Source organism: Polypterus senegalus, chromosome 10 (genome assembly GCF_016835505.1).
Source record: "Polypterus senegalus isolate Bchr_013 chromosome 10, ASM1683550v1, whole genome shotgun sequence".
Lineage (NCBI taxonomy): Eukaryota > Metazoa > Chordata > Cladistia > Polypteriformes > Polypteridae > Polypterus > Polypterus senegalus.
Window position 1 is genome coordinate 107741713 of NC_053163.1, and position 23873 is coordinate 107765585.

Below are 23873 nucleotides of genomic sequence, written 5' to 3' on the forward strand. Positions count from 1 at the left end.
GAAGAATAGAAAAATAAAAGACACCGTAAGAAAGTAAAATAAGTCAACATTAATTAACATAGAATAAGAGTAAGGTCCAATGGCCAGGGAGGACAGAAAAAAAAACTCCAGTCGGCTGGAGGAAAAAATAAAATCTGCAGGGATTCCAGACCTTGAGACTGCCCAGTCCCCTCTGGGCATTCTACCTCACATAAATGAAACAGTCATCATGAATGGTCATGCAGGCTTCTGGCTTTTAGTCCATCAATGTTGGAGCATCATGATGCTTTGAGTATATGGTGGTGGAGCAGGCCGGGTAAAGAAACAGAAGAGAGAGTAGGGGTCAGTACGGATTTTAGAGCCACCATGAATAGTTATTATAATGAATCGAACATACAGAGTATCAGGATTAAATTAAAGTGAAGTTATAAGAAGGCCGTGTTAAAGTAATGTGTTTTCAGCAGTTTTTTAAAGTGCTCTACTGTATTAGCCTGGCGAATTCCTATTGGCAGGCTATTCCAGATTTTAGGTGCATAACAGCAGAAGGCCGCCTCACCACTTCTTTTACAGTAACTTTAGCTTTTGGAATTCTAAGGAGACACTCATTTGAGGATCTAAGGTTACGATTTGGAATATAAGGTGTCAGACATTCAGATATATGAGATGAAGCGAGATTATTTAAGGCTTTATAAACCATAAGCAGAATTTTAAAGTCAATTCTGAAAGACACAGGTAACCAGTGTAGTGACATCAAAACTGGAGAAATGTGTTTGGATTTTCTTTTCCTAGTTCGGATTCTAGCAGCTGCATTCTGCACTAGTTAAAATCATTTTTACACACCAGCATATCTGCACATTTTTTCAGGAAAGAAATAAGACCACAGAGAGAACATGCAAAGTCCACACAGAAGGCACCCTGAATGGAAACCAAACTAGTGTATATGTGCTTTTGAGAAGCATATAGAAATGCATTGCATGACAATAAAGTACATAAATTATAATATTATTAGTCAGTTAAGCAGCTGGAGATATGTCTTTTTAACACTGTTGGTTATCTTATATTGCACTAAAAACTTATAGAGGACTCATTTATGTAATTTTTATGTATTTTTTATTTGTGTAGATATTATAAATATATATATATATATATATTGTGAGACTTGCCTGGACACCACCAGTCGGAGACCACATCTTTATAAAAATCACACGTTTATTTTTCATTAATAAACACAGTCCCACCATCACACACAATGCACTCAGCAATAATCACCAGTATTAGACTTCTCTTCCTCAGTCCTTGGCAATCTCCTCCCGAGCTTGTCCTGCTCCCTCTCCCGACTCTAGCTCCTGACTGTTAGGAGGTGGGCCCTTTTATTCCCGCCCGGATGCATTCCAGGTGGCTGGGAACGAACTTCCGGCAGCACTTCCTGGTGTGGTGGAAGTGCTGCCCTTTGCCCTGGAAGCACTCCGGGCGTCCCTGGCAGGTTCCTCCGCCATCTTGCCAAGTGTGGCGGAAGTAATGTTCTCCCGGGTCCCAGGAGGCTTAAAGCGTCCCCTGGTGGTGGCCACGGGTCCCAACGAGTAGGAAAGTCTCTCCTCCTTTCCCGTGATCCTCTCCTGCTCCAGGGCGGTTGTGTCCTCCTGACCCGGAAGCTTTTAATTCCAGCTTCTGGTCCTTCTAGGCGTCCCGGCTGGGTAAGAACCCCAGCCGTCTGTGACAATATATATATGTATTTTCCTGTTTTTGGCAGAGTAACTTTAAACTGACACAGGCTTGCATTCTAAAAATAAAGTCCAATCCAAACATCCATCAGTTTTCAGAGTCTCTTCATCTCATTTGCAACCTCACACTCGACAAGATGCCAGCACAGAATAAAGAAGAGCAGTGTTCCTCGGCCTGACTTCAGGCTAATTTGAATCAGAGTGTGCTTTCAGCGACCTTACACAGGGTGACTTATTTCACTTGAATTCTATGTTAAAAGATGAATAGCTTATCCAACATCTCTGAATTCTGCCTTTCCTTTAATAGCATGTGTATGTCAACCCAGTTTAGCTTTTGCATCCGGGATACCACTCTCCCACACATTTGTCAGCCGGCCTAAGCACCCTTGGCTGTGTGAGTCACTTCAGCTTGGCTGGTAAGGGAGGTGTTCTTATGCCATGCTACCCAGCTATGAAAATCTGAGTAGCTAAGGTTAAATTGATGTTCAGATACAAATCTAACCAGTGGTTCACGCTCATTCTAGAGTTCTGCCTGAAAGAAAATTTTGTCTTAATTAGTCTTTATTTGAAGCCCTTTCAGATGTTCTTCTCAGGAAAATGTGGCATATGGAATATGGTTGGACACCATGAAATCATGACCTTTGTTACTGTACTTTGCACGATTGCACTTAAATGTTAATGCTAATAGTAGATTTTTCTTTTCTTCAGGTCGTGAGCCTTGGGAAGCACAGTCGAGGCTACCATTACATGCTGGCTAACCTGGTAGGTGGCACCACATAACAACAGATGGTTTGTGCTGCTGTGATTTATTCTGATTAACTAGTGCCTGCATCATATTAATCACTTGTAGCAAATCTACTTTCATTATTTGTATGTGGGTTGAAAAAGGGGTGGTGCGTCTTTACCAGTTAAAGTATGATTGGCAGATGAGTGCATCTGAATGGCACATTCCCCCAAAAGCAATTAAAATAATCACCCTTTCGCACTGTGTATGAAGTGAGTGAGAGGAAAAAAAAATTCCGCTTTGTACTACATGCATTGCCATCTTTATGCCTTTATAGTCATTAGTGGAGAGACCAGAATCCCTATGGCTGTAACAGACACCTAGAATTAACAAAAGAGCTGTGTCACCAAAGGGGTCTCCTTTGGTAATCAAATGCAGAACATGTAATAAGAGTTGAGAAGCGGAGATCACCGAGTAGCTTCACTGGCAGGCTGCCTCAGCCGTGAGTCCTATTTGCCATCTTGTCGCCTTCAGGAAATTTCCCAGAAATGAGATTTTCACTGGTGACATGCATTCTATTATGACAAACCATGCTAGTCTCCGTGAAGAAAAGTAATTGAAAACAATATTATGTTTCCTAATGCGGTCTTCTGTCAAGTTATTTTCCTTTTTTTGTTTCCTTCACAGGGCTTTTCAAACGTGAGCTTAGAGAGGGTCCTCCAAGGTGGTGCAAACATAACCGGATTTCAGATTATCAATCCTGAAAATCCCATTGTGCAGCAATTTATGCAACGCTGGGTGCGACTAGATGAGCGAGAGTTCCCTGAAGCCAAAAATGTGCCACTTAAGGTAAGTCATTTTTTACTACTCTGGTTATTTATGCACATCCACATTTTATCAAATGGTTACTAAGTGCTGCCCTCTGGTGGTAGGGGTATGTTGAATTATACAACACAACAGCTCACGGCATCATTCCAGACGCTTTGTGTTTTAAAACAAGGCTAGTTTTCAGAGGGTAAAGCAAAACCAAGTAACTTATTTTCCTTTAAAGGTTGGATTATTGCTATTTTTATTTTATCTCTAATTCTGTTCTCTACCATGCTGATTTAGATTGAAAAGATATGTCTCCTTGCCTAGTTTAGAGCCTGAAAATCCTCTTGTGTGGTGGAATGCATAAGTGTAGTCACCACGTCTAGACAGTCATATAATCATAAATACACAACTGATGGTGTGCCGGTGTTTAGAAGTTGAAAAGCTCAAATACCAGACCCTAAGAAGGTACTCTAGGGCACTAGTTGACAGCAGTGCTCCTCCTGTTGGAAAAATACGGCAGGCCATGAGAACTAAATGATAGGACCAAAAGGTGAAACAGAGCAAAAAAAGAGGAGATCAAAACCAGAAACAGAACCCTAAACAGAACTAAAGCACTAAGTCAAATCATTGCCAAAAAGTTTTAAATAGGTTAAGCCCAGAAACACAGATCAACCATTCGGCAAAACACCAAAATGCAAATCTTAAATTATCTGTAGCAAAAATGATTAAATGCAACCAGAAAAACAGAAAGGTATAATTCTACAATAGTCCATGATCTTGGACAACCTAGAAGTGCACAGCTCCAACCTTTATGCTCACTGTCAAGTGTAGTTTGTCCCACAATAGCTTTGTGCATAGCACCTACAAATAAAACAGCTTCCAAAATAGTCAGACCCTTATAAAAACAAATGGTTGCACACAATTATCAAAATATTTTCAACGTTTGTAAAATATCAAGGGTCAAATGCAATAACAAAACTGAGATCTCCGTGAGAAAGAAGTCTTAGATATATGGAAAGAATGTAACAGGCTCAAAATAAAAAAAAAAAAAACGTGAATCATGAACAGTCACAGTCCGAGAATGAAGAAACATTGTTCTTCATTCCACGGTGTGATTGTGCATGGTGCCTTCATGGTGTGGGGGCACAGAGATTCACTGACTGTAGTATTCTGGGGGCTGCAGTTGTTAGCACTGTGCTTGTTATGAAGTAAATCTGGAGGACTCGTCTGAGGGGACTACTGTTTTGTGGTGTGGCAGTCACAAACTTCCTAATCCACATAACAGGAGGTATTCTTGAAACTTTATTTGATGTTATAGGAGTCTACGTACTATCCAATTCTTTGCACTGACTTATTCTGTGGAGTGGTCAGGAAAGTGCCTGTGTCACTTAATTAAAATTAAATGATACCTGCTCAGAAATACACAAAGGGTACTCTACATGAACACATTAGGTGTGTTGTCTTCATTCCCTAATGTGAAGTGCCACACAGTCGAGCAATTCCTGGCAGCCAGCAAGACAGAATGTCGAGTACTGACTGAATCTATTAGAGCGTTGTGGGATCTTGTGCTGGAAAAATTAGGAAACTAAACTTACAGTTGATATCTGATGTTCTTTTCTAAAAATACTGTAAAGTATTTAATGGACATAAAGACTCAATGCGCTTTAATTTATCCTAGGATACCAGTGTTGCCAAAGGTGGTCCTCACATCATGAATCTTGGCCACAGTATCATCATATCTTTTGTGTCCACCTTTATCTTCTTGTTGAGAGAGGTATGCAGGCGTATTGTGTGATCAAATACAATCTGTTATGTAAGTGTCAGCTTGAAGACATAAGAAAGAAAGAAAGAAAGAAAGAAAGAAAGAAAGAAAGAAAGAAAGAAAGAAAGAAAGAAAGAAAGAAATGTAATTGGTAAGGAAACAGTAAACACAAAAAAAATTCTGAAAATGTAAGATGGAAAAAACAAGAACTCAAGAATAATATTAAAAATATGTTTATATATATATCTAAATCTTTCATACCAAAATAAGAGAAATGAAACAAATTGAAGCAAAAGATACAAGTTTTACATCTGGTGATGTTATGATGAGAGACTGCCAGAGGCCTGTTTAAATAATAATAGCAAATTAGGGCACAACAGGGCTCGAGTGAAGGCAGGCAAACTTCAAACACCAACTGTGGACTAGGGAAGGAGTTACTGCAGGGCATTGTGGGACAGGGGTCTCGCAGTGCTCCCACATGTTAGGATCTTGCACTATTTGTGCTGTTTTTATCATTTTCAGTAATTATTTTAAAGAGACTTTCATTATTTTATTTATTTCTTTAGGGAATGCAGTTTAGAGGTTGTGTTCTTTTAACGTCATTGGGGTCGGTCTGTTTGTTTTGCAAGGGTTTGATGCTTATGTCAATCGCTGTTAACATAGCGTGCAAGTTTGCAACTAACATTCAAGCCCACATTTTGCAGGTAACGGTCATCTTATTTTGGTTTACAAGGAGTTTTATCTTATACAAATATAAGTAAAATAATCATTTGTTTTTTGTTTTGCTTTTTACATAGTTTGCACTTAAACTCAGCATTTGTGTTTACCCCTTGTGGTTTCAATTGGTGTTTAGAGGTATTTTGTTTATTGACACCTGCTCATTGTATTCCACTATAATCTCAAGTAGGATGACCGTACTCTGTGCCTCAAATCCCTTTTTTGTGTCATGTCACCATGTGATTCAGAGACCTTTCTCAAACTATACATCCATAGAAGTATATAGCCACAGATGCAAAAGGAAGTGAGCGACATGCTATTCTCGAAAAAGTCTTCTGAAGGGCCTGTGGTAAAGTGAGTTCCACGACTGATTGGCATCTTTTAAATAAGTTATCGGCAGACTTGCGTCTTCAGGTGGGGGTGTGGTAGGCGAGATCAGTTGCGGTGCGTGATGCAGAAGCGGACAGCCTAGCACTTAGGGGTGATGGGAGCTGCTAATTGCCGCAGCTGTGCCACAACCCCATTTTAAAAGGGAAGCATGAGAGTGAGGAAAATAAAAAAAGAAAGGAAAAGAAATGAATGGAGGTTAAAGAGAGAAAGAGACAGAAGAAGGCAGATGGAGACGATGCGAGCGAGCTAAAGGGAGCAGGCTCGAGAGAGAGAGAATGCAGGCAGCTGGGAAGAGAGCCCCTGGACAGGAGTGTGTAGCCAACACTCGCGGGGGTTAAAATTGGGTCACTACAGCTGTGTATAGAGCGTGTATGGCATGCTGCACAGGAGCAGGACTGCAGTGGGGGTCGAGGAGGCTTGGGAGATGAGCTCCAGTGTGAGTGCCATGGCTGTTGAGGACCCAAGCCTAAGTCTGGAGAAGGAGCCTTACAGTAGCCATGGGATGGCAGGGACCTGGACCTGTGGAAGGTCAGCCTCATCTGTCGGTAGGGCAACTCTTCGGCTGCAAGGCCTGTTAGGATAAGCAGGGGAGCCACCAGAGAGAAAGAAGAATGCACTGGGCTTATGAGAAAGGACAGTTTCATGCCTGTATGTTAACCTCGTTTTTTTAATGGACTTATTTATTCTGATTTTAACCTCCACAGAGTCACCTTCTTTTTAGGGATTATTTATTTATTATTGCACTGTTTGAAGCACTGCCCTTTTATGAATACTTGTTTTGTTTTATTTTTTTTTTTTAATAAAAGCACTTGTACTATTCACCATCCCTTTGCTTGGTGTGTTTGTCCTGTGGGAGAAAACCCCCCAAGGAAGACAGGACAAGTTCAGTCAATTAGATTTTTTATTTAGTCACAGATGAGTACCTGGATTCTACATTGCAAGGCAGAAAAGCCAAGTTACAATTTTCGATTGGCGTTTTATAATTTCTTCTTCCTCCCCCTTCCCCTTATATATAAGAAAAGCATAATATTGTTTACTTAAACATTTTATTCTATTACACTAATGGGCCTTCTGTTTCTATTTTTTTACTTGTCAGATAGACCCTTAAGAAGGAAAGGTTCTTATGTCAAACTGATGCGTTCCTAAAGAAAGTTAAAGTTGTCCTATGTCAGCTTACGGCACCCTGTCTTATGACAGACTCCTGTATGAATAACTGCCACTATAGCAAAACAGCTTTGTCAACTATTAACCCTTAGTAGCTTGCAAGCAGTTAATGTTTCTATCACAGTCTTCATCGGCTCAGCTCATCTCTGTCATGACTATCCCGAAATTACAGTGGGAGCAAGGAGCCGACCTGCACTATCACAGGGCCAACAAATCAAATGTGAGTCTCAAAATAAGTTCCACAATTGAATTCATTCAGCCTTAAATAACTAAGACACAGAAGAGCTAACCTTTAGAAGGACAAGAAAGATTTCGGAATAGATATTTTAATCCAAAATAGAAACAAACTCAAAAATGCTTTACTCAGAATCAAAGGTTAGGCTGCTGTCTGGAAATAAAACAGTTTCAGGAATCATTTCTTTCAGGAACAATTATCTTCTGGACCTCAAATGTTCTCTAAATGATTTTCTCTTTAGAACAAGGTCCCATCAAAGACTAACTGAAACATTCTAGGAAATGTTCCTTTAGGAACATAAAAAAAGTCAAACAAAGAAAATGCAGTCTATGTTGAACTGAAAGAACTGCAGTTGTAATTTTGAAATCACTCCTATTGTATGTTGACCACATGTCTCATACACTATATGGCCAAACGTCTGTGGACACCTGACCATCACATCTATATGAGTTTGTTGGATATTTCATTCCATAACCATCGGTGTTTCTATCAAGTTAGCCACACTTTGCAGTTATAATAGCCTGCACTCTTCTGGGAAGGCTTTCCACAACATTTGGTGTCTGTGGGCATTTGTGAGGTCAGGTACAGATGTAGGATGAGTAGACAGATCTGGCTCGTAATCAGCATTCTAATTCATCCCAAAGGTGTTCATTAAGGTTGAGGTCAGGCCACTTTTGTTTCTACCCACAAAATTCATCAGACTATGCCTTTATGGACCTGGCTTTGTGCACAATGGAATAGTCATGCTGGAACAGAAAAGGGACGTTCCCAAACTGTGGCAAAAATATTGGAAGCACACAATTGTCTAAAATGTCTAACAGTATTCTTCAGTTGAACCAAGGGGCCTAGCCCAAACCCTAAAATACAGTCCAGACCATTATCCTTCCTCCATAAGGCTTTAAAGTCGGCACTATGCCGCTTGGAAGGTAGGTTCTCCTGCTGTCCACCAAACCCAGATTGTCCGTCTGACTGTTAGATAGTGAAGTGTGAGTGATCACTCCAGAGAACACGTTTCAGCTGCTCCAGAGTCCAATGGCAGCATGCTTTACACCACTCCCATCAAGGCTTGGCATTGCGCATACGGATCTTAGGTTTGTGTGTGGCTGTTTAGCCTTGGACAGCCCTTTCATGAAACTCCCGACACACAGTTCTTGTGCTGATGTTGTTTTCAGAAACAGCTTGGATGTCTATTGTAACTGATGAAACAGAGAGAGGAGATTTTTACATGTTATGCGCTTCAGCACTCAGCGGGCCTGCGCTATGGGTTTGCGTGGTCTGCCACTTCATGGCTGAGCTGTTGTTGCTCTTAGATGCTTCCACTTCATAATAACAGCACTTACAGTTGACCAGGACAGATGTGGCAGAGGAGAAATTCCACATACTGACTTGTGGCAAAGGTGGTATCCTACGAGAGTGCCACATTTAAAGTCACTGAGCTTTTCAGTAGGGCCCACTCTACTCCAAGTGTTTGTCAATGGAGGTGCTATGGCTGTGTGCTGATTTTAAGCGCCTGTTAACCATGTGTGCAGCTGAAATACCGGAATAAGTTGAATGGGGTGTCCATATACCTTTTTGCCATATAGTGAATATCAGGCCCATTTAGATGTCTCTGCTTTTTCTTAAAAAATCTTTATTTGCTCCTGTTTTAGATTTGACTGATTATCCACTGCAGCAGCTCATGTAGACACTTCACTCTGCATTTTATTGCACATGGCGCTTTAATTGGTATATACAGTATCAGTGTATTATATTTAATCGCCATTCACGTCAGCACCTTTTTTATGAATTATACCTCAGCTATAAGTAATGCTACCAGTATCTTTGCTGACTGGTTTTATATAAGTTTGTGGATAGTGGTATGAATATTAAAATTGAGTCTGCCTCCTTTTTGTTGTTATTATTATTGTGACATGAGTAACATATTGCACCAATACTTCTGTCTATATGACTAGAGCAGAGTAGTTGTTTAGCATAATATAATTACAAGGGAAAAAGAGAAAACCTGACTAAATCCTACAAAAATCTTCATCTTTCAGCTACTCCCGTTAGGGGTCGCCACAGTGGATCATCTTCTTCCATATCTTTCTGCATTTTCTTCTGTCACACCCATCACCTGCATGTCCTCTCTCACCTCATCCATAAACCTTCTCTTAGGTCTTCCTCTTTTCCTCTTGCCTAGTAGCTCTGTTCTTAGCATCCTTCTCCCAATATACCCAGCATCTCTCCTCTGCACTTGTCCAAACCAATGCAATCTCACCTCTCTGACTTTGTCTCCTAACCGTCCAACTTGAGCTGACCCTCTAATGTACTCATTTCTAATCCTGTCCATCCTCATCACGCCCAATGCAAATACATCTTTAACTCTGCTACCTCTAGCTCTGTCTCCTGCTTTCTGTTCAGTGCCACCGTCTCCAACCCTTATAACAAAGCTGGTCTCACTATTAATCAATTAAACCAATTAGGAAAATAGATGTATTAAATAATAACCATAAAGAATAAAATTTTCAATCCCAAAAAAACAACAAAGACAAAAGAGGTAATGGCAGTACTCAATAAGAAATAAACAAATTCTTAATAATCCAAGTTGAATTACTAAGGAAAGGGTGTAGCTACAATCTCATGCACGCCTTGAGCAATTACCAATAATCTAAACATTAAAAAGATAAAAATGATTAACATAATCAGCCCTATTAAATAAACTGAATTATAAACAAGATTAATAAACAGAAACCAAACTTATGTCGTAATGAGTTATTTAACTTTACTTTTCCCTGCCTCTCTATGGTTGTTGGGCATGTAGTTTTCATGGATGCTGGAGTTTTGAACCCTGAGGAATGTGAACTTCACATTGATTTGGGAATATTCACAATAGTTATGTTTAAGTTTTATTGTATCTCATCAGGAAGGCCTTTTGTTTATTGAATGCCAGCTCTTTGATCAGTTAGTGTTGGTTGTTGCCTTGGTGATCAATCCCAACAGCACCCAGGAGAGCACAGCACTTGACATCATCTGGAAGGACAAGGCATCATGGTTGGCTCAAAGATTCCTTGATTATCTGATTTTAGGATTTATTTTAGCTGTTTTCTCTATCTGACTTTCTGTTTTTTTGAACAGAATTTTTTTTCTGGCTTTAGACTTTGATTTTTGGGTTAGCATTCTTATTTTTTGATGATAGGTTGGCAGTCACTTTGGTATTGACTTCAGCCTACTTTCTGACCATGTCTTTTCTACCAATCCCATTTTCAAATTTCAACTGTCTTGACTTGAGTCAGTACAATTTATTGACAAAAAAGAAGTAGAAACTGACTATTTAGGGGGAAGAAGAGGAGGAGGAGAACTTGGCAAAAGAGAGAGAGGCGGAAGGCAAGAGTTTTATGCCCGAGCCTCAACAACAAGCAGTGCTCAGTCTTACATTCACTTGAAGCCCTTTAGCTGACTGCACGATAATTGGAGGTTGAGCCCAAAAGGCAAATGTCAGTTAGATGCTCAGTTACATAAAGCCTCATTCACAATTCAGTAAACAAGTAACAATTAACATAATTAAGAGTAAAATCAAAAGAAAAAAAGAAGAGAAAAACAGAAAAAGAAGAAAACAAAACAGAAACCTGGGTGGTCTGAATATTGACACTTAATGAATTATTTTCTGAATGAAATACACTTTCCTTTGAGTTTGTTAATTTTTTTATTTGAGGTTTTGAATTAAGAGGAATATAGCTTCACAATCATTTTTCACTTTTATTTTGTTTTTGGACTCTAACTTTTAGTTATGTACCATGATGCCATTTTGTTTCTACCATTATGTGTTACCATCATTCATTGTTAGCGGTGCAACATGACAGACCGATTCCAAGATTCTGGTTTCTCACAAAAGATAATTCATGGTGCTCTTAGAAGTTTTCTTAAGAATTTTTGAGAGTTAAAAAAAACTTTTTGGATACTGTTTTTGGATTCAACTTTTCTGGCATTGTTGTTTTGGTGTCATGTTCACTTCCTGGTAATTTTCACCCTGCCTATGAGTTTTGTCTCTTCCATCTCCTGTTCTTTTCAGATGTAATTTTTTCTGCCTTCTTCTATCTATGACAGAACACTGGCTCTCCTTGTACTTTTACAGTATTGATTAATGTCACAAAACAACTCCAAACAATTGCAAAGGTTTGGGACAGCCATCTGTATATTATGTCCTGGCTGCAAAAAGGTTGAAATAAAAGAAAAGTTGTTCACAAGACTGAGTCTAAAACAGAACTGAATATGTGGAGGTAAGATGGCGATTTTAAAGGCTGGTGGAGGAAATGATGTAATTTATGCCGGAACTGGAAGTGACGTCTTCGGGACTGGAAGTGACGTCATCATAAGCGCTGAGACTGTAAGTGACATCATCACAGGCACTGATACCTACCAGGATTTCCCGAGAATGGTCTGCAAGAAACTGAGAGAGATAGTCAGCACACTCCGCCACCTCCTGGTCTGATGTAGCATTACAGTTACTCAAGCCCTTCAGCTGCCTCCTATTCACACATGTGTGACAAGAATTAACATTGGTAACAAATAGGTTTATGTTCTTATGTTGGCATTACAGAGAATGACAAAATATGAAAAAAGGTAATTATATGGTCGACTCTTTAAAAGCAACCGCACTGAAAACTACCCCAGACGTGCTTCCACCCAGATCCAATACCCATCCCTACTCCATAGCGAGCCCATGAGAATCAGGTCACCTTATCCTACTAGAAACTATGGCTAAAGCACATCAGCTATTCTACAGACAGAGAATTAAAGACATCTGACATGTGTGAATACCACGTGCATTAAAGTCGGAAACAACTGACATAACTCATGTAAAATTTCTTAGTACTATATTATTACAAGCCTGTGAATAGTGTCCTCTTCACAACTAACATTGTCTTTTCTATCCACTGTTGCTTTCTCAGTAAACAATTGGAATTAATTGGACACAGAGGCCTTTTGCCAGCATGTTGATTGTACCTAAAACAGCAAACAAGGAGTAATAGATTTTGGAAAGGTGATTAACAGGCAAACAAATGATAAAATTGAGGCCAAAGAATTAAAACAGGAAATGCAAAAGAGAGCTTTGTAGATAATGTTTTAAACAAAAAAAGTAAAAGCAATAATGTAGCGTCAGTGCCAGGCACCACTATGGATGGATTCTTTGCTCTTTGCATGGCTCAATGAGGTGACTCACTCTCCTTACAAGGACTGCTCACCATTTGCCACACTGGTTGGAAAAAGTGCATTTGGCTGTGCAGAGCTGTCATTTTTACAGGCCTGGTGTAATGCCAGCTCATTCTCCTGCTGGCTCATCCCTGCTTGATTTAACTTGTCCATTGCCATTGCAATACACCTAAAAACTGAGATTCCTTCATCACCTCAGAATGTTGAGTGTGTCCTGACTTTGTAGCACTAAAATTAACTGTCCATTTTCTTCTACAGAGTTGTAATTTGCTGTCAAACATCTACATACTGTCCTTTGTTCTTTTGCCCACCCATCAGTAAAGTTTTTCTCTGCTAGTTCCTCCACAAGATCTGTCATAATTTGTTCCTGTTGAACTCTTTGACCTTTTGTTCAATTTCCCTGCTGTACTCTCAGCTTCACCTACTTGCTTTCTCTTAAGCCAACGTTTCACTTTTGCTTTCTTGTGATATAAGGTTTCCACCTAAAGATCTTCCTTGGCTGTTCTTCTATTCAGACTTGTTCATGAATGCTACAGTTTTTTGGGTTTTTTTTTTTCCTCTCCCTCAAGTGTCATGATCCTCAGCAGGTTAAATGTATTTTGCTTCTGTTTTGGAATTTTATTTCTTTCAAAAGTAATGCTATTCATTGTTTCCATTATTTTGTTTGTCATTGCCTTGATGCTGTCATGATGCGAATCACATAGCATCTCGCATCTAAGGATGATTGCTTGTTGCAGTGCGTCTCTGCACATACATCAATATTAGATGCACCCAATTTAAAAGCCAGTTCTGACTCTGTTGGTTCTTGAGAGAACGGTTTTTGCTTAAGAATTACAAGTTTCCGACTAAGCATTTTAGACTACAGTGTATGTTTTTCCTCCCTTAACTAATATTTACTTGATTGTTTGACATCAGCTTGTCTCAAGACTTTCTACAAGTTTAGTATTTTCATATATCTGACATCTCAGAAACGAGTAACTAACAATTTCCTCTATTTTTACATTAAAAGGCACCCCTGCTGGTCACACTAAGGGCTTTTCTTTTAATTAAAGCTCATTTCTTTTGTCTTTATTTAACTCTAAACAATAGTGTTTCACACCTGTCATGTTCTTTATGTAAAAAAGACACTTTGGCACATCCATGCATATTTGTGGTTAGAATGCTTGTGGCATAAAGCAATGTGCGCAATACATAAAGTGCTAAAACATAAGCAAGACCAAAAAAAAGGGAATAGAAAAATAGAAAAGGACAAAAATCAGCATGGAAATGCCCTGAAACACCCTTAGACCCTGAGAGCAGACAGTCTTCCCAAATAACGCAGACAATTATGTCAAAAGCACCAAAGTCGCAAAAAAGTAATTCAGTTCGGTAGATGGGTCAGTGCATGATAAGTGTGGTCCAGAAAGTTGATCAACAAACAACACTTCTGCAAACAAACATTTCGTTTCAAGGAAGCCCCTCTTCCAAATCCTATCTGGGCTCAATCCTGGATGATCAGGTTACAAGCATATATGGCTTCTGACTACAATCTCTACACAAAATTTCATTAAAAATGTCACAAACTAGATTAGAAGTGCAGAAGATGTGAAGTGAAGTGCAAGATGAGTATGTAACAGCATGACTGCCTTATGTGGAGAAACAGGCTGTCTCCTTCATCACAACGCTGTGTCATACGCAGTGGTTTCATGAGTTTTATACGAGTACCAGGAGTATCCTGTTTTTGTTGTTCTAATGGGAAATATCCCATATCTGGCTATTATGTGGAGATGATCTGATATGAAATCTGTGCTTTGGAAGCAAAGAGGCACCGCTCCTCAGAACATGGAATCACCCTGGAAGTAGTGTCTGATAGCACTGTTCCCTGATGTTTATGGGATACAGAAACCCTGTTATTAACACATTAAGGAAGGCCTTGCTCATAACTCAAATTTAGAACAGCATGAAGCTGTAGAAACTCTTACACTCTCCAAATGAAGACCTCTTGGAAGTTGTGATATATTTCTCTGGAGGTTAGGGAGCACATACAGTATATCCAGTTCTTAGCCACTTAAAGGTAATGAATGAATAAACCTTGGCCAATGCACTACCCAGAGCAAATCTGATGCCATCACTCTTTTATAACATGAGAGCATGGCATGGCTGATGGCACTTTTTACATGACTTGTGTAAATCTGAGTTGTCTTTCACAGTAGGATTGCTTGCGTTGCCCACATGGATTGTTGGTTACAAACCTAAATGATCTGCACGTAGGCTCAACATCCATCCATTATCCAACCCACTATATCCTAACTACAGGGTCACAGGGGTCTGCTGGAGGCAATCCCAGCCAACACCGGGCACAAGGCAGGAAACAAACCCTGTGCAGTGTGCCAGCCCACCGCAAGGCTCAACATATAACACGTTATATATACTCCATAATGTCTACTTGAGGACAGCAATGCTGTCACATCAAAGAGCAAAGCTCCTGCCCATGCACCTTTACGCTGTGCCAAGTCACCACTCTCGCAGGCCGGGAGGGAGAACGTTGTGTTGGTGTAGCATCAATGCCATACTGCTGCCTACGTGCCATTTAAAGATTGTGAAAGCATGTAGAGTTTAACATTAAAAAACAAAACAGTAACATGAAAATGCAAGAGAGAGAGGAAGAAAAAAAACAAAGAAATCAGTGACAGAGACTCGTACCAGGAAATCGATTCACTGTGCTCAGCTACTTTTTCCTCTTCTAGAAACTCTGTACAGTATCTGAATATCCAGCACTGCAAGCAGAAAACTGGACGCTAAGAGGCTGCTGCCCAACCTCCCCTCATCTTGAGCCCTACTCATTAACCGAGCAAACCCAGAATATTTATCAGCAGACAAAAAGCTTGTTTAAAAATTGATGTCCTGCATTTTTGATAAGGGAATAAAATTGCCTTGAGACCTAAATCCCAGTGTTTAATTTAATCAGTTTGTGTCAGCCTTTTTTCCTTTTTTTTTTTTTTTGTTGCATGCTTATGCATCTGTAAGTGGGAAAAAGAATTAGGTGGAAAATGTGAGGGAGTTTCTTGGCAGGACATTCCAAGGACTTCTGTAAAATTTTGCAGTCAGGGCAGGGAATATCAGTAGGCAGAGAATGGGGAATGAGTGTCATTAAATATGAAGTGCGACTGATTGAAGGAGCCTTTTGTCTGTGCACATCTGTTAAAAAGGAATATTTATATACAGATTGCAGTAATTAACATAATGACACTTTTTTGTGTTTTTACGAATATGGCTATGCTGTAAGCGGTCAGGATGGCACAGTGGCAGAATGGTTACTGTCATTTCTTCACGTTCCTGCATATTTGTCCCCTTGGGTGACAGTTCATCCACCCATCTGTTTTCTAACCCCTTTATTTTGGTCGGGATTGTTGTTCCCCATAACAGTAGCACTGTAAATCTAAGCATTCAGTATTGAGCTCAGCACTAAACTCATGAATGGAAGGCCTTTATACCCTCGAAAGCAAACTTCTTCTTGTATGTTGTGTCTGCTGCTGCAGCCATCCTGCCCTGCTGATGGGTTACAAGATGAACTGAACCGTTCACACCTTTACTTCCCACATTTTCTCTCACGGTGTGAACAGATTAATGGGCTAATATGACAATGATGTCTAGGTTCTTAATAGTTGGCTGAACTAAGCTGGAGATGCTAATTATTTGCATTGTCTTAATTAATATTGACACCCAATGTTAAGATTCACAGTGAGCAGATTTGAATGCAAAGTTACTTAATAAGGCTAGCTTTATTCCAAATTATTGAGCAGAAAATAAAACACGCACTAATTAAAGCATTATGAAATAAGTTCAGCCATTCCCTGACAGACAATTTCTCAAGCATTTAAAAAGAGATTAATGTTATGCTAATGCTGTTTACTCTTGATGTTAGCACGCTCATTGGGGTTGTTGGTGATTTAAAACGAAGCAGATTTGTTACACTTTTTGATATTTTTATGACGTTTCTAGTTGTTTTTTTTAATTCTGTGTCAGCATAAATGTAATATAAAAAGAATTTTTTCCTCTCTTCCTTAGGATCAGACTAATTGGTTAGATTGTCAGCTTGCCTGCCTTGCTTTCAAGCAGGGGGTCTTTGCAGGTTACGCCAGAGTCATACTTGGTGGGCTCTGCATGGAAGCGCATGTGGGTGTATGTATTTAAATGCAGCCAAAAATAGACTTCTACCATTTTTCATATTAGTAAAGGCTGCTGAAACTTTGACTGGCCTTCTTAACTTCACTCTTTATTTCTGTATTCTGCCTTTCATTAAGGAAGTCATCCCAAAGAACATGTGCACTACTGACAACAACAAAAATGAGAAAAAAGCACTGCATTATTGTAATTATCACTTACATTTTTAGAACTTAAGGAATATGAACAAAGAGAGGAGCCCATGCAGTCCACAAGCATGTTTGGTTAGCTAATTTGTCACCCGGACAGTTTTTAAAAGCTGTCTGGGTGTCAACTTCAGTTGCATGTCTTAGTAAGTCATTACAGTTTCCCTAAACCCCAGAAGTGAAAAAGTATTTTCTGAAATGATTCACAAGCCTTGTAAGTTCTATTCCAGCACTAGAATGCAAGAATCATCATTTAAATTAAATTCTGCCTTAGCTGGAAATGAGACAGGAATTCCGCCACTCAGCCCATTAATGTCAAACTCAGATGTTGAATTTGGTAGCCATGGTTCCATGTTAGTAAATGTGAGTAAAATAAAAGTAAACGAATTATGGAAGTACACAACGCTAGGCAGGCTTAAGATTAAAAAGCAATACAACATATTTCTTCTTCTTCTTCTTATTCCTCGTCATACTTTCCCACTTCTTTATGGGGTCGATGTTTTATAGATTTACCAGTAACGGCGCACTACACGAGAACATACAGTGAATACGCTTGACCTGAGCATTCACAGTCTTCATACTCTTTCTCTGTACGTTTACCATTTGTTTGCTCAGAGGTTGATGCACTTGCTGCTTCCTGAGCAGCTCTTCATTTCTCCACCCTAACGGCCCGCTTCTTCTCTTCTTTCGTTGGCATCTTTTCGCGTTAAAAGTGAGTCAGTGTTTGTGTTGCAATTATGTAGTACGTTTTCTTTAATTTTTCACTTAAGTTGGCACTTAAGTCTTCAATCTGCCTCAAGAATGATTTAAGATATGAAGAGGTAGGGGAAGTGACGGTGAAGGTGGTAGAGATGAAAACGGCCCCCGTACACATGCGCCACACAGCCGCCCTGTTGGCCACTGCAGAGAGTTGATTCTACAATAAAATACAATAAAAATAAAAAGAGGAATAACCTTGGAGGTTATTCATCACCCCGAAAGCAGATAGTAGACATCGTGTAGTAAATGTGTACCAAATTTCAGGTCAATAGTTCAAACGGTTTGAGAGCTGCAGTTGATTTAAAATCCTGGAAAGACAAACGGACAGCCACAGTCGTGTATTATATAAGAAGATAGGCATGATATTTATGGCCAACAGAACAATTTAGCTTGGAGTTTAAAGTTTGTGCTTCTTTCCTTCACATCCTTCTTGGCCTTAATCCTGCCCCTCTTATTGCGTTGCCTACAGGCCCGGTTCTGCCGGTCATGCAAAGGGTACATGCACGAAGGCGGCTGAACATAAAGGACACCTGTGGCCACCCTCAACAAAATGATAGTAGGCTCGGCACCTCCCGTCAAATGTTAGTAACTTGTTTCAAAGAAAAACGTCCAAGTCACAACACGTGAATGGTGGCAGCTCAAGTACACAGCACATCAATCAAAAGTTTTTGTAGTGTTAATCGGAATTTTACTGATGAATTAATTAAACTTGTCGGCGATTCATTAAATGTGTAAGTCAAGTTTTCTTCTGCCTACGAAGAAATTTTCTTACATTTTTTTGACATTAAGGAAATTGTGAAAATTTTAAATTTTAAATACACTGGTTTGAAAAACAAGTGAAGGTATTATAGGGTGAAGGGGCGTCTGAAATTAAATGGCATGATGGTGGCTTCACCTCTAGAATCAGGCCTGGTTGCCTGGCAACATTTCCTAAACAGCTGTCACGTAAAGGTAGGATTAGGAATTTTAAAAGAAGCACATCTCTTAGGGTAGTTTTTTCGCCTCTTTTCTGGATTTCTCCTTATCTTTAGTGTCTTTGGTACCTTTGCTCGTGTTTTGCTTACCTTTTAGTGTTTTTTACCTACTGCTTGCTTTTAGTAACACTTTTTAATAATCAACAAGAAAGTTAACTCTGATTAAGTTTATGCTGTTTCCAAAAGCTGTTCATGATAGTAAATTATAATTGATCTGTCCACCTCAATCAGCTTTGTCGACCACTTGGAGAGAACTCCAGTGCTGGATTCGATATACATTGACTACCACACCAAGCCAGCTAATAACGTCCTATAAGGAAAAGGCGGGTCCAGGCTGACACACTGTCATGATTCAATTTCATGAATAAAAGTTAAAAATTAAAAATAATTTATGTTTTCGCCAGCTGTATTGTTAATATTATATACAGTATGTCACACTATTAAAAAAAAAAATCTTGCGACAATACAAGACTTTTTTGCTGCGATGAGACATTGATGTTTTGAAGAGACACAGAGAGACACTATCACATCCCGCAAGACGGACAAGTCACGTCATACTTACAACCTTTTGAAGCAAGTCCCATAATACACATGCAAAGCAGGTTAGAGTTAATGGAAGTAGGAAAATCTGACAGTCTCAAAAAATGAGAGTAAAGATTGCATTAACACAAACAAACAGAAAATATTACCCAGTGAAATAATGGAACAGCGAAAAGAGGTCGAAAAGTGTTTGAGGATGTCTGGGGGAGAACAGAGACAAGGCAGTACAACAAAGGACAGGTGCTGTACAGGCTTTTAAACGTTCAAAACGCCGCACGAAATGCACATCACACGGCACATCAGCAGCAGCAAGCCAGCAGCTGATCGAGCAAAGAGGAGTTAAACAAAACAACTGTTACTTGTTTCCCGTTGTATCACTGTTTGTTTTATCTTGGTAGAGTAATATATATATTGCTCTACTTTCCCCTATTGTATTATTAACATGTAGCCTTAGAATGCCTAATCTCACAGACTTACCACTGTCTATAAGGTATTATTTTATATACCTTATCCCCACCTTCCCTTCTATATCTATAACCTCAGGGAATTAAATGTAGTAAAAAGACAAGCAGGAGTTAAGTTACACATAAAATAATCTATTACTGATAATATTCATAAATAATAACAAAATGCAAAGTACATTTGAATATTGGCAACCATACAACCTGATAAAATGGTGATGTGTAGCTCAGATGGCACACAGACTTGTGGTTACTTAATGTCTCTAGTTAAGCCATCATTGGTGCTCAGCTTTCTTCAGAACAGGCCTCAAGCCTGTCTCAATATGGCTGAAGCTGTGCTCTTCATTGCGCTGTTCTTGTCAATTCATGGTGTGATGGTCTTCATCAGTTGTTAACAAGAGAAAGATACTTCTACATCATCACAGGTTAGCAAGAGAGAGAGAGAATGTGGTTGAGCAAGCAAATTTATAGATTTTCTGTGCAACCCCTACAGCCAATAGGACATCATGGTGATTAGAGGCCTCTGAGACAAGCCAATTCCAAACTGCCATATCTCAGACCAATGAGGGGAAATAGTACATCTTAACACCTGCAACTCCCCCAAGACCATACTGTATGTTAAAGTACACCTTAACCTACTTGCGGGGGTAGAAAAACTTTAGCAAAGAAACATTCGCCAAACTGGTTTAAAACACATCCCCCAAATCCTGTCGTAAAATTACAATTAGACTCAGTCGAAAAAGGGGGGGGCAAACACAAATGCCTCTCACCAAAGTAACACTAAATTACATTGCTTCAGCTAAATTACAAATAAAGACATACAAAACATTTATCAAGTTATATGCAAAATCTTACATCACAACACTGTTTAAGAGGGGTTTCGGAGGAGCAACCTTATCTCCTTGGGGTGCGTTCAGTCCCCTCTTCACAATGGCATGTAGCACTGGTGTGTGGTCGAGGAGGGGTAGGCGAGCGAAGTGCACATCACGCGGCATGGCAGCAGCAGCAAACTAGCAGCTGATCGAGCATAGAGGAGGTTAAAAAAAAACTATTTGATTCCCATTGTATCACAGTTTAAGAGAGGGTTCGGAGGAGCAGCTGTGTCTCCTTGGGGTGCATTCAGCCCCCTGTTTTACAATGGCACGTAGTGCTGGCAGGGGTGGATAGAGGTTGGTGAGCAAAGCAAGCAGAGGGCGAAGTATCTTAGTTGATCAAAAGGAATACACAATGGCCATAGCCAAGAAATCATACACAAGTGTCTTTCATAAAGGGAAATGTAAATTTAGGGTCAAAGAAAACACAGCTCAAGCAAGGAGCGAACCTCAAACAAGAATATATGAGAATCATAAACATTAGATATGTCTGAATGAGAAGCATGCATTCAGATTGCCAAGAGCCACCTTTGTAGACAGCTGTCTTAAATGGTGCAGGACTGAGGCAGCCGCTGCTTAGCTGGTAAATCAGCTTTACAGATGAAAGGAAAACAAGCGGAATGTGGAATGAGAAGTAAACCAAATAAGACAAAAACAGCTAGCTCAGATTTATTAAGGGCATGCTAAACTTGGACTTCTCCAAGCACACTTATAATTGAATAGAGATGTGCAGAATTATCATGGTTTTGATCATCAGACAAACTGGCAAAGATTGTGGCATGGGCTTATCACTATAAATATATATTACACCAGAACCTAGATGGTAACCATTGGCCAGCGTCAAAACTAATGCAAAGTCATAGCTAAACTGAAATTTGTCTCATGTGCTAATTAAAAATTTGGGCATGTCGACTTCTTTCAAAGCAGAGTTTCTGGAAACAGGAACAACACAGATGCCACTTGTTACATTAAAGCCAGGGTTTTATCTGTCTTAAAGGTAGAAAGTTAGACAGGAACAGAACAACAAAATCGAAATGCCTTAAACTTCTCTTCCGGGGCTCCTTTTCAGTTCAGAGTTGTAGTCCCTATGCTAGCAGAATTAAATAAAATATCTTTTTTCAAACTAAACAATGGGTTCTTCTTTCTACTTAAGATTGTTGTCGCTTTCTAATTCTGGGAATGAGTAGCACTATTATAATGCCATTATTATAATCTTCTATTCAGTTTTTCTTTAAGCATTTATTTGTTTACATAGTTTATTTGGTGTCACTTGCTGGTAACATCACCAGCTTGTTTGTTTTTACAGCAGTTGTCTTGGATGCAGCTGTTGTTCTCACATAAATGTATGCACATGTCAGTGAATAAAGTCACAGCAGCTACCCTCTTTAAGGATAAACACAGCCTTAAGCGTGTGCCTGAAATTTCTGTAAAAGGGAATGCTAACTAAATATCTAAAAAAGCCTATCTGCTTTGAGGTATGCAATTGTGCCTCTCTATGACTTCAAGTTGGCCTGATGCTTTTCTTAATCTCTGCCACTCATGCTCATCTACTACAGTGGATATGTATAACTTTATGGATAAATCGACGGTTTATAGACATAACAAGTACATTTTCTAAAGCCTTATCTTTAAAAAAAACAAAGCTTTTTTCAGAAGTGGCAACAGTGCTCTCTGCATACTGTATATACTGTTGCAATGTACATACATACACAGCAACCCCAAGTAATGGAAACATACACCTGCATTGTGTGCACTGACAATGTCGTCACTTTGTTTTATCAATGACAATGCCAAAACACAAACCAATAAATATGAAAGTCACACCAAAACACTTCTGGCTTCACCTAAACCCTGTCTCCAGCATTGGTAATGTTAGCTCTCTTTCTCAGTTGCATAGCACAATCCAAGAAGCAAATAGCAAATAGCCAGTTGGTGGTGCTACTTCCTTTTATTTTCATAGAACCTTTAAGAGAGAATCAACCACATGTCACCCTATACTCCTGGCAGCTAGAGGCAAGATTTAGGGCAGAAGTGGAGAGGTGGCTGAAGATGGGAGAGATACTGGATATTAGAGGGTGAATGATAAGAGATGATTTGCCTTACCGGAAACTTGAAGGAAGTCGATATTGCCCTGCCCAAAGCCAAAAGAGCAAGAAATCTAGCAACTCCAGTGTTTGCAGAGTTACAAATGTTTAATCAAATCAAAACCAGTTAAGACATGACATTACACGTCAAGACTTTATGCATATTTAATGAAAAAGATAAATTAGTTTTCCTCTGTATTTAAATATTTATAACATTTTTAAATCTAGGGTATCTTTTTCACAAATCCTGCATACTTCACATAAAATTTGCATAGCTAAGCATCAACGTCAATGTTCTTGTGGTTAAGGAAGTGGGCTGTAAAGCACAAAGCCACCAATTCAGTTTTTCTCACCAATTCTTACCCAGGGAGTGTTGGGTTGTGCAGTAGAGAAAGGGCTGCCAAAAAGAAATGTTTACCACGGGACAGAAACAGGTGACAGTAAGTCCGAGAGAGAGAGAAAAAGAAATCCACACACTAGCAGTAATGGCACAATATTATGCTGGGATGATTAAAGGGGCACCACTAGAAGACAGGACGCCTTGTAAGTGGACTTGAGGTCCACATTAGGGAAAGAGAGAGAGAGAGAATTGGATACTAGGATGAATCTGCCATTTTTGCCCAGGTCAGTAGAGAACGACAGCATTCTGGAATGCCGGATAAAATCACGTTGAGAAAGAGATTATAGAGGGTTAGCAGAAGGACAGAGCACCCCTGGGGTGAAGTCAACATATGGTACCAGAGTAAGAGAAATTAAATGTTAGAATTGGCAGTACAGCAGTTGCTTTCCTCCAGACTCTAAGGTGGTAGCATATGGTCCGAAAGCAAAAGAAGAGAAACGATGTTGCCCTTTTAAACAACAGCTGTGTAAAGCTGATGTCACATTACGCGTCTTATAGTTGTGAGGTATGTCAGATTTTCTGACTCCTGATCTTATCTCCAAACCATGTCAATCTACACGACTGAAAATCACTGGACTAATTCACCAATTGTGTGCTGATCTTATAGCTCAGTCATGCTCACCTCTTTTTTGACAGCCAATACAGTGCTGTGTTACAGAGCTGGGGATGTATGAAGGGTTAACAGGATGGTGAGTTCAGCATGAAACATCAGACAGATAAGCTTCTCCCCAGTTTTTGA

At 39.5% G+C, this 23873-nt stretch overlaps 1 protein-coding gene across 4 annotated transcripts in view; it reads left to right on the top strand.

Annotated features, from left to right (window-relative positions):
• LOC120537396 (glutamate receptor 3) overlaps positions 1–23873 on the top strand; it is a 389304-nt gene that overhangs the window by 258632 nt on the left and 106799 nt on the right. For all 4 annotated transcript variants that reach the window (XM_039766306.1, XM_039766307.1, XM_039766305.1 and 1 more), the window contains exons 5-6: positions 2409–2462; positions 3112–3273. In XM_039766306.1, the coding sequence (XP_039622240.1) occupies positions 2409–2462; positions 3112–3273 (216 nt within the window). The remainder of the gene's footprint in view (positions 1–2408; positions 2463–3111; positions 3274–23873) is intronic.